This window comes from Megalobrama amblycephala, linkage group LG16, assembly GCF_018812025.1.
Source record: "Megalobrama amblycephala isolate DHTTF-2021 linkage group LG16, ASM1881202v1, whole genome shotgun sequence".
NCBI lineage: Eukaryota > Metazoa > Chordata > Actinopteri > Cypriniformes > Xenocyprididae > Megalobrama > Megalobrama amblycephala.
The window spans coordinates 7,949,853-7,961,144 of NC_063059.1; the positions used below are offsets into that span (position 1 = coordinate 7,949,853).

The 11,292-nt window shown below is 35.9% G+C and overlaps 1 protein-coding gene across 2 annotated transcripts; it reads left to right on the top strand.

Annotated features, from left to right (window-relative positions):
• Nucleotides 1-1,342: 1,342 nt before the first annotated feature.
• hdac12 (histone deacetylase 12) lies at nucleotides 1,343-8,176 on the top strand. Of its 2 annotated transcripts, none has more exons than XM_048161802.1 (8): nucleotides 1,343-1,763; nucleotides 1,885-2,028; nucleotides 2,137-2,296; nucleotides 2,641-2,784; nucleotides 6,735-6,830; nucleotides 6,980-7,096; nucleotides 7,206-7,348; nucleotides 7,731-8,176. In XM_048161802.1, the coding sequence occupies exons 1-8, from the start codon at nucleotides 1,623-1,625 to the stop codon at nucleotides 7,752-7,754; spliced, it is 969 nt and encodes a 322-aa protein (XP_048017759.1). In that variant the 5' UTR covers nucleotides 1,343-1,622; the 3' UTR covers nucleotides 7,755-8,176. The 2 variants fall into 2 exon arrangements, with proteins under 2 accessions (XP_048017759.1, XP_048017758.1); XM_048161801.1 differs by having other exon boundaries at nucleotides 1,353-1,763; nucleotides 2,641-2,837; nucleotides 6,680-6,830.
• The last annotated feature ends 3,116 nt before the right edge of the window (nucleotides 8,177-11,292 follow it).

An 11,292-nucleotide genomic window follows, 5' to 3' on the forward strand; every position in this document is an offset into this window, starting at 1 on the left:
GAGGCTGGGAGGGAAAAATCACAGTATACCACTGCGTACAGCCAAAAGTAGTCATTCGGCAAATGGAAGATGATTCAGTGAAATGTAATTGTTTTTATTTTGGCCAGGTCACTCCTGTGAAAGATATGTTTAACCTCAGTGAGTCTTTCCTGGTTAAATAAAAAATGGTGGTTAAAAGTGCTGGGCACTGCTGAAAAAAACAGCATATGCTGGTAAGGTATAGGTTTTGAAGCTGGTATGTTGGATTGAGCTGGTTTATGCTGGTCAAGTGCTGGTCCTATGCTGGTCCCGGACCAGCTTAGGACCAGCATAGGATCAGCATGGACCAGCATAAACCAGTTCAATCCAGCATACCAGCTTCAAAACCTACCTTTACCAGCATATGATGTTTTTTTCAGCAGGGTGGTACGAATATGTGTACCGTTACACCCCTAATATTTAGAGTATCACATATTGCTTAATGGTTCTTGTTCCTGTTGTTTCTCTTATGTTCCTGTTTTCTTCACCCATTAAAGTCTTACTCCACCCTGTCATTTTCCACCTTGTCATCTTCATCTTTTATAAAAAAATAAGCAAATTATTTTAACAAGTTAGCAAAACAGTTTGTGTGATTTCTTCATGAAGAAAATAAGGCCAGTTCATATTGTTTAAAAAGTTTGACCAGATATCTTTGTTTTTAGATGTTATTTAGAAAAGAAAGTGCAACTATCGCATATTTAATAGGTAAAACAAATATTTTTTCAGTAATTTCATTATTATCAAAAGACTTTTCTGATTAATTAAAATGTATTGTTGAGAAAGGGACCAAATATCTTTACTTAAAATCTACATTTTATAATCATGCAAAGAAAATATATTTACTTTTTTTGTCCATGACAGGGTGGACATATTTTGTGGTTTGCTTGTACATTGTCTGCTTGCAGTTAAGTTATAAAAAAAGTGCAGGAGCTTGATCAACATGCATTTCTAAGGTCTGCTTAATACAACAAATAAGAAGTTAAATGGAAAATCTCAGCTTTTTGTTTTGGAAATTGTGAAGTCTCAAAGGCATTTTATAGTGATTTGACCCAGTTAGTTATGTAAGCCGTTTAATCTACAGTCAGCCAATACCTTCTGATTTAAATTAAATCTGTGTGTAATTGTATATTTGGGACACTTATACTTACTTGTTTGTTTATTGTGCCCATTCTCTCCTTCAAGTGGACAATATTCTCTTAAATAAATGTAGAAAACAAACAACAAAAATGTTTGCAATATGACAAAATGACTGCACCACATTTGATGTCCTGTTTGCAGCTCTCTCGCTCCTCAACAAAGGGTGGCAGTAGCACACTTCGATTACAACAAGAAAAATACGAGCTCTAGTGCACGCGCGCGCGCGCACACACACACATACACACGCATAGATCTGTTTCTGTATCTTTTTTTTACAGTCTATGATCTGTACGGGCTGATGATCGTGGATATACTTTATGTTCTTGCGTGCGTATCTTTAATAACATCCAATCTGACTCAGAAAGCGTTTTAAAATGTCATGTATCTATCGATCGTTAATTCATAGTTGCTGATTGTATAACTGCGCGCTATTTGTAAACACTCAGTTGTTACGTATTGTAGCCTTTATGACAGCAATGTTTCATTTATTACGTCAAAAATCTACGTATAGAGCAACTATTAAATGCAAACATGTGGTCCAATATGAAACACTTCTGAAACGAAACCCAATGCATGGGGCATGGAGGAGGTCTTTCAACGCTGAACATGTAATTTTCCTCAATATTATCACATTCAAACCCCCAGAGTGTAAAACTAGTACAGACATGACATTTACTAACAGTTCAGTGCAGTGAATTGCTGCAACTCATTTGCATCTGTTTTTCTCAGACTTGCCTTGAATCAAGAGCACTTCCTTTAGTTCATCATGTCAAATACGTATGTGACCTCCCTGAAAACCACAGGTTTCCCATGGGAAAGTTCCCCAAAGTCCTGGAGAGTCTGCTCAGAGATCAAGTCATAACAGATAAACAGGTTGGGCATGTTTAGTGAATATGTTACTTGCATTAACACATATTTAACAAAACTTGATTTAATATACTTATGTAATATTAATATAGGCTACTTGACACCGTCTTATAGGTGTGGGCCCCTAAGATTGCCTCCAAAGGGCTTCTGGGATGTGTTCATACTGAGGAGTACCTGTCCAACTTTATTGATGGAAAAATCAGTGAGAAAGATCAGAGACGGACTGGATTTCCTTGGAGTTCTGGTTTAGTACAACGCTGCAGATATGAAACAGGTCATTTAGTACATGTACACATGTGGAGTGAACCTCATTAATGTCTGGTCTATTTCATATTTCTGCATTACAGTACAGGCCCCTTCAAAAATAATAATGTTACAATGGAAAAAGTTCATTTTCTTAAGCAAAACATTTTTTTCCTTCTGATTAAGGAGTGAAATATTGTTTTTGTTCGTTTGTTTCTGTGAGTCTTCAGCACTGTGTTGTTTAATCATTTAACCCATTTTGTTATTGCATACTGAAGTCAGTACTAGATTGTAAAACTACCGTATACTGTCCAGTTGTCCTCCCCCTTCAGCAGTCTCATGTAATGTATTTCTCTCATCTGAGATGTGGTCCAGGTGGCACTGTGCTGGCAGGAGAGATCGCCCTGCAGAGGGGACTGGCGTGCAGTACAGCCGGTGGGACCCATCATGCCTTCCCAGGCTACGGCGCAGGCTTCTGCCTCCTCAATGACTTGGCTGTGGCCGCCAAACACTTGATGGGTGAGTCCGCATCCAAGAGGAAGATTCTCATCGTAGATCTGGATGTACATCAGGTACAAGACTTTTTGAAGATTTTCTAAATTTTTTTAGGAAGAATGTTTTTAGTCACCATAAAAAAGAATTGACAATTCATATTTATACAAAATATGGCAGTATTTATTATATTATCCGTGCACCTTTTTTTTTTTAAATTCATGTGCCTTCATAATCTTTAATCAAAATAACTTCCCCTGCCTCTTGCAGTGACATCTCTTCTCTGATAGAGCTGCATGCTTAATCGTTAAAAGATCGCAATCTCCATTGAAACATCTTATTACTAAATGACAACGATTCGCCTGTGTCTATTAAACAAAATCACACTGGAACATTCAAATCTGCGTTGGCGCTGCCACTGACATAGAAAAACAGTTGTCAAGTTTAGGTATGCAACAGCTTCACAAACAGCCTTTTCAACCACACAGTATCACTATTTCTGTGTTACAATAATTCAAGTTATCACAGAAGTACTGGGATAAAAAAAATATAATTCGGATATAAACATTGATGTCTACTGTAGCGAACAAAATAGAGTAAATCATGATTGTATCAATTACATCATTACACCACTAGGTGGCAACAAGTGAATGTTAAAGTTAGGGATGTTAATGATTGATTAATTGTCGATAATACATTTAATCGATAAAATGTATCGAGTGTCGATTAAGCAGGTTCATGCGCATGTGTGCTGCTCAACCGCGAAACATGTAAAGGAAAAAAGAAGCGAGTTATGTTTGAAACCATTTTACAGCTAGAGTTACACCTTCATCATGACTAAGTTTGTGTGTGCATTTGCAGCCTTTCGTTTTGTGCAAATGTAAGTTGTAATATTGTGTTTATTTTGTGTAGGCCTCTCTATATCTGATTTATCTCATAGATTTGGTTAAGAATTAACTCTGTAGTAAAGCACGCATGCATTTAATAGACAGAGCCGTAGTTCACTGACAAGCTATGCAATATCGCGTTTCATCTGCGATATGAACGCGATATTGCGTAGCTTGTCAGTGAACTACGGCTCTGTCTATTAAATGCCGCTCCATTTGAAAGCAGGTGATGGCGATTTAGCGGTAATCAGGGAACCGGCTTTACTGACGAAATACGCGTGAAAATCGCATGCGATATAAGCCCTATTACATACCTACTAGCCCTTTATTTAGATTGAAAACCCTTCTCATTCATTTGGTGAGGAACATGGCGTTTTGAGCAGCATTTGCACACCCTGTCATGCCGTTGACTAAGCATACTGCAGTATTAAGGCTAAAGATTAATCAATTAAGTGACTGTTAATTTAAACGACGATCACTCGTGGGAATTTGTGTAAATTGACATCCCTAGTTAAAGTATTTGTCATTGAATCATTCATTCAAGAGATTGAAAACCATTTTGAAAAGAGGTTAAAGGTGCCCTAGATTCAAAATTTGAATTTACCTTGGCATAGTTGAATAACAAGAGTTCAGTACATGGAAATGACATACATTAAGTTTCAAACTCCATTGCTTTCTCTTTCTTATGTAAATCTCATTTGTTTAAAAGACTTCCGGAAAACACGCGGATCTCAACATAACACCGACTGTTACGTAACGCCCCAATATTTGCATATGCCAGCCCATGTTCCCAACATTATGAAAGGCATTAGACAAGGGCAGCCAGTAACGTCTGGATCTGCACAGGTGAATCAACAGACTAGATAAGCAAGAACAACAGCGAAAATGGCAGATGGAGCAATAATAACTGACATGATCCATGATAGCATGATATTTTTAGTGATATTTGTAAATTGTCTATCTAAATGTTTCGTTAGCATGTTGCTAATGTACTGTTAAATGTGGTTAAAGTTACCATCGTTTCTTACTGTATTCACGGAGACAAGAGCCGTCGCTATTTTCATTTTTAAACACTTGCAGTCTGTATAATTTATAAACACAACTTCATTCTTTATAAATCTCTCCAACAGTGTAGCATTAGCCGTTAGCCACGGAGCACAGCCTCAAACTCATAGAGAATCAAATATAAACATCAAAATAAATACTTTACTCACATAATTCGAAGCATGCATACAGCATGCATGACGAACATCTTGTAAAGATCCATTTGAGGGTTATATTAGCTGCGTGAACTTTGTAAATGTTCTGTAATATAATCGGGAGCTCGTGTGGCAGGGAGCACGCGAATTAAAGGGGCGGGCGCCGAAAAAAATCGGTGCATTTCTAATTATGCCCCAAAATAGGCAGTTAAAAAAATTAATTAAAAAAAAATCTATGGGGTATTTTGAGCTGAAACTTCATAGACACATTCAGGGGACACCTTAGACTTATATTACATCTTGTGAAAAAGCATTCTTGGGCACCTTTAAAAAACGTTGATTCATCTATAAGTGAGTCATTTGTGAGTGTGTCATTGAATCATTCATTCAAAACAATTTTTTTTTTTTAAACTTTTCAAATTAATTCAACATTCTTAATAGACTGAAGCAACCTTTTTGTCAGAATCTCTAGTAAATTGTTTTATTTAGTTATATATTCAGAGTTGGTGGAGAATTCTCTATTTGGGAAAAAAAAATATATATATATTCTCAATTTATCCAGAATCATGCAGCTCTATTCTATGATGATGTTTACTGGTGTGAAGGCGGAAAAACTGTCACTCACATGAGACTGACCAATAGCAAACCACAACTATCCAACTAAAATCAAAATCAAGTGCCATCCTACATTTTTTCTTGTTCAAGAAGCTGTTTCACTCAGATACAGTACAGTCCAAAAGTTTGGAACCACTAAGATTTTTAATGTTTTTAAAAGAAGTTTCGTCTGCTTACCAAGGCTACATTTATTTAATTAAAAATACAGTAAAAAAACAGTAATATTGTGAAATATTATTACAATTTAAAATAACAGTGTACTATTTAAATATATTTGACAAAGTAATTTATTCCTGTGATGGCAAAGCTGAATTTTCAGCATCATTACTCCAGTCTTCAGTGTCACATGATCCTTCAGAAATCATTCTAATATGCTGATTTGCTGCTCAATAAACATTTATGATTATTTTCAATGTTGAAAACAGTTGTGTACTTTTTTTTTCAGGATTCCTTGATGAATAGAAAGTTCAAAAGAACAGCATTTATCTGAAATACAAAGCTTCTGTAGCATTATACACTACCGTTCAAAAGTTTGGGGTCAGTAAGAATTTTTATTTTTTTTTTTTTGAAAAGAAATTAAAGAAATGAATACTTTTATTCAGCAAGGATGCATTAAATCAATCAAAAGTGGCAGTAAAGACATTTATAATGTTACAAAAGATTAGATTTCAGATAAACACTGTTCTTTTGAACTTTCTATTCATCAAATAATCCTGAAAAAAAATATTGTACACAAATATTTTGTACAATTGTACACATTAAATGTTTCTTGAGCAGCAGATCAGCATATTAGAATGATTTCTGAAGGATCATGTGACACTGAAGACTGGAGTAAAATTCAGCTTTGCATCACAGGAATAAATTACTTTGTGAAATATATTCAAATAGAAAACAGTTATTTTAAATTGTAATACTATTTCACAATATTACTGTTTTTACTGTATTTTTAATTAAATAAATGTAGCCTTGGTGAGCAGACGAAACTTCTTTTAAAAACATTAAAAATCTTAGTGGTTCCAAACTTTTGGACTGTACTGTATATGTCACAATAGGGAAGAAAAGACTATCACAACTATTGTTTCATGCTGACTTTAATAGTGGATGAATCATTTACATCTGAAAGTCAAAAAAGAGGCTAACAGAAATCCTTTTTTTGTGTGTGCGTGTGTGCTGTAGTTTTCCTGAATAATAGCAGATGTTTTTCTTTCCTGCATTCACTAGGGTGATGGCACAGCATTCATCTTTAAGGATGAACCCAATGTTTTTACCTTCTCAGTGCATTGTGGGACAAACTTTCCTTTGCGAAAGCAGCAGAGTGACCTAGATGTCAGTTTAGAAGATGGCACTGAAGACAAAGAGTATCTTTCCAAAGGTATTATTTATTTCACTCTGACTCACTTTGCACCTACACAAAAACATAAGCAGATCAGTTTTGACTTTTAAAAACATTTACATATATCTCTATTAAATAAGCCTATCTGTGGTACTATGGTAAAATGCATCAGGTCATTTCCTGTGCAGTCCAGGAACACCTCCCTTGGTTACTGGAGACATTCCACCCTGAACTGGTGCTGTATGATTCTGGAGTCGATCCACACTGGGAGGATGAACTTGGAAGACTTCGTCTCACAGATGAAGGTGAATCATTCCACTCTATTACGCACATATATCAGATATCATTATAATCAAAGTGGTATTTTATGTAATTGACCCTTTTATGTCTGTCCATTTTGCCCACACAACTTAGGACTTTACCAGAGGGATCTTTATGTACTTCAGACAGTCATTAAAAAGGGCATTCCTGTAGCCACTGTCATTGGAGGAGGCTATTCAAGAGATATTGATCGACTGGCACGCAGGCACTCAATAATTCACAGAGCTGCTTCAAAGGTGAGGTCACAGAATCCATAATGAATGTAACATGGTATTTCATGGACCTGAGTAAAATGAACATGGATATTATTCATGCCTTTTACCAATCTATATATTTATTCAATTTATCTCACTTTTTTATTTTTATTTTGACAATTGTTTTTCTCTTGATTGTGAGAAAACAGGGTATGTTTTTTTTTTTTTTTTTTTTTTTTAAGTAATGGAAAAAAAAAAGCACATGCTATGTTGCTGTTTTTCGTGTGGATGTTATTATGAAGCAGTTTTTGCTGAACACTTTTATAGAATTGCTTTCTGTCCTTTTAAATCACAAAAATGAAGACAGCAGTAGTGCACTGTCAGAGGTTTATATGCTTTTAATGGTTCATATTTCTGCTCTTAGGTTTGGAGAGAATATGGACTTTAACACCAGGATGGAAATGGACAGCAGATGCTAAACAAACTGAAATCATTGGTGTTGAGAGGGACCATATGAACATTCGGTCACAGTTTAGTTTGAGGAATAAATATTCACTATTAACTATGACTTTTGCCTTAATGTACTCCTAATTTACTGCTTATTAATAGTTAGTAAGGTAGTTGTTGTAGTGGTTACATTTAGGTATTGGGTAGGATCAAGTGATGTAAAATATGGTCATGAAAAATAAGGCATTAATATGTGCTAATAAACAGCCAATATGCTAGTAATATGCAAGCTAGTAATAAGCAACTAGTTAATAGTGAGAATACGTCCCCAAACTAAAATGTTACCGAACATTCTCTTGTGCCATTGCTATTGGATGCAATAGATCTCATGAATAAAAATCCCATATTTATTCAAACGATAAACTATGTTGGTCTTCTTTTAGTAATGTATTTTTTATTTATAAATGGCTGGGTTTTACAAAGTTTACAAAAATTTTTACTTGCCGGCTAAAACTACATTGCTCAATATTATTATAAAATAATATTTAATTAAAAATAAATAAACAAAATGATAATGAAGTAATTACATTTTATACTATGGGTCTGTTGAATGATTGAATCTGATTGGTTGACCAACGTTCTAAGGTGTGCAATTATTTTCAGAGAAGTAGTAAAGTAGTGGACTATGGGTGTGTCTCAATCAGTTCCCTAGCTCCCGAGCTCGTGAATCAGTATATCGTGTACACGAATTCGGGCACTGATAAGGACAGTAAAAGATGCTTGTTTACTACACATTGGGACACTTATGACTCTATTTCCGGCGATGTGACAACGTCCTCATTGTACAACATCACTACTGGTATTTATGAACAACAACAGAGCTGATATTTTCTGACATTACTTGTAATGTTATTTAAAGTACATTATGATTAATTATTTGCTTGTTACATATACGTGCAACATTTAAGCCGTGAATAAATTATAAATGTTAGCTAGATTATGTTCATTACCTGTCTAGCGATGTATGTTTATGCTGAAATATAATAAAATAACGGTTTGTATTTTTAAAAACATATATCGCGTATCGTTATGTGTAGTGAGTTGGCTCACGTGATTCAAGTTTCGCGCTTCAGAACTTCCGTTAAGGGAGCATAGTGAGCATCGATGCTCCCTGGTTTTCACGGTGCATTGTGGGACTTTTCAGGGAGTGACCGTTTCAGTGCCCTGGAAGGATTCTGCGATTGAGACAGCCCTTAAAATGGCCGACTCCCTGGTCAGTGCCCTGACTACTGAACTAGGGAGCTGATTGAGACACAGGGTATATCAAAGTCCCTTTAAGACAAGTCATTTCACTCGGCGGCCATCTTTGAAACGCCTCTCGGGCATCCTGGGCATCATGCAATCTCTTTGAATGGGGAAACATCAAATTCTCCAAAACTGTTTGCCAACCTTACGATTAAATTTCATATTTGAAATCACCAATGAAATCTAACAACAACCGGCTCATAAATTTAGTTTCTAAACGCTCGAATCATGACAAAAAAATTTATTTTTCAGGCTGGATCAAGCTAATGCGCATGCGCAGACCTAAATGCGCGTCTCTTCGGAGGCTCGCGTCTGACTGTTTCTATAGAAACCGGTGATTCTAACGGCCGCTGAAGTGACGCGATGACTTTACCAGTCGGCGATTGGCTCTTATTTAGAAGGCGGGACTTATTCCGCCATATTGCGCGTTACACTTTCTCCCATTCAAAACAATACGAGTGACACGTCTTGTGTTCCGCATTAATATAAGCCAGCTCGATAACTTCCGGTGAGATGTCATTTGCTGGTGTGTTAAGCATCAGTAGTGTAATACTTAGTTTATAATCAGAATATAGTCACTTAAATAGTCAGGCATAGCATTAATTTAGTTATTCAAACGTAAGACAGCTTAGAAAATAAATAAATAAAGACGTAGCCTACCTCAATGTTCCTCCTCGGCTAAATTCAATTCGACCATTAGTTTTCACACTTTTATGTGAAAAAAAGCTTCAAAAATTAAATATTTATTGTGCACTTTAGTTAGATTAATTGAATAAAATGTGTTTTTACAAGTGTGCTGAAATCATTGATCTTGCGCTGCACCATAGACTGTAAAAAACAGACAGACATCTGCTGTGATTACAAAGGGAGATGCGGTGCTCGCTTTCTGTGTAGTTAATTCACAATAAAAGTTATTGTTTTTCATAAGATTTTGTGAGTATTTCATACTTCACATTGACAAAATGTTTTTTCAAACCTAGTTATTTTATAATGTTTAATATTTAGTCAAAAACGAAGTGAAAAACGTTTAGAGGAAATGGCTGATTTGTGCGCAAATAAATGCTACTTTGCCGCCACCTGCTGGTTAAAGTGCTAATTACTGTCTTTTTTATTTTTAAATAAGTGTTTTTTATCAAATGTTAAATTTCCTACAGTTTTAAACGTTCGGTTTTACAATGGGGACAATCTCAGAAGGATGAACAAATTATGTTTGTGGTCATCGCATTAAAAATAACATTTAAAATGCTGGGGAAAAAATGTGTGTGTGTCTAATTACAGACACGGCATTTTTAAACAGTCCCAATAGCTTCGTCTTTATTGCAATCAATAAAACTGGTTTATTGGCAAATTAGGTAAATGTAATAACTGCATTAAAATATAAATACAACATTAAAAAGTCAACCATAGATGGTTTTGTGTCGATGTACAAAGACTACAGAATGAACAGCTAACAGTTCACCGGAAGTGCCCGAGCTGGCTTAACGACAACCAGGAAGTAACCCGTGCATATAGTCCGTTCTAGCAGGTCTTGTCCACATTGCAGTTCCATATCACTTCGCCAAATGATTAGTTATCTCAATAGGTCCTTACAGCCTACGACCGCAAAAGAAACAAAACCCAAAACGACAGTGACCAAGCAAATAAATATAGGAAACAAAAGGTTGAAAACGACAAATTTTTATCATGGTTTTTGCCACAAAATATGTTTTCTCTCCAGCTCTCTCTCTCTCTTTCAAACATACACACGTAATGTATAGTATGGACACACACTCATACAGAAACATTTGGTCAAGGTGCTCTGACGAATAATCAGTAAAATAGTTTAGCGACTTAAAAGCAAAGACTATAGAATAACACAAGACGCGTCACTCGTATTGTTTTGAATGGGACAAAGTGTAACGCGCATTATGGCGGAATAAGTCCCGCCTTCTAAATAAAAGCCAAACACCGACTGGTAAAGTCATCGCGTCACTTCAGCGGCCGTTAGAATCACAGGCTGCGTCCGAAAACTGTAAAATGCTGCCTTCTGAGGACACATTTCAAGGTAGGAAGGCATCAAGGCACGTCCGAATCCAATGTTAGCTTCACTTCCTGTTTCATGAGATACCTTCATCTGATCGATTTTTCAAGGAAGCATAGATGTATCCTTAGCTGCCTTTGATATCCCACAATCCTGTGCTTTCCATTCTGTGACAGTTGAGCTAGAAAAATAAAGATGGCGTCCGACAGTTGCG

Excerpts from the sequence above, each read along its gene's own strand:
- hdac12 (XM_048161801.1), top strand. The coding sequence starts at position 1,623 with ATGACAGCAATGTTTCATTTATTACGTCAAAAATCTACGTATAGAGCA. Across the intron at positions 1,764-1,884 it reads GGTCTTTCAACGCTGAACAT|ACTTGCCTTGAATCAAGAGC; the intron begins GTAATTTTCCTC and ends TGTTTTTCTCAG. Across the intron at positions 6,831-6,979 it reads CAAAGAGTATCTTTCCAAAG|TCCAGGAACACCTCCCTTGG; the intron begins GTATTATTTATT and ends TTTCCTGTGCAG.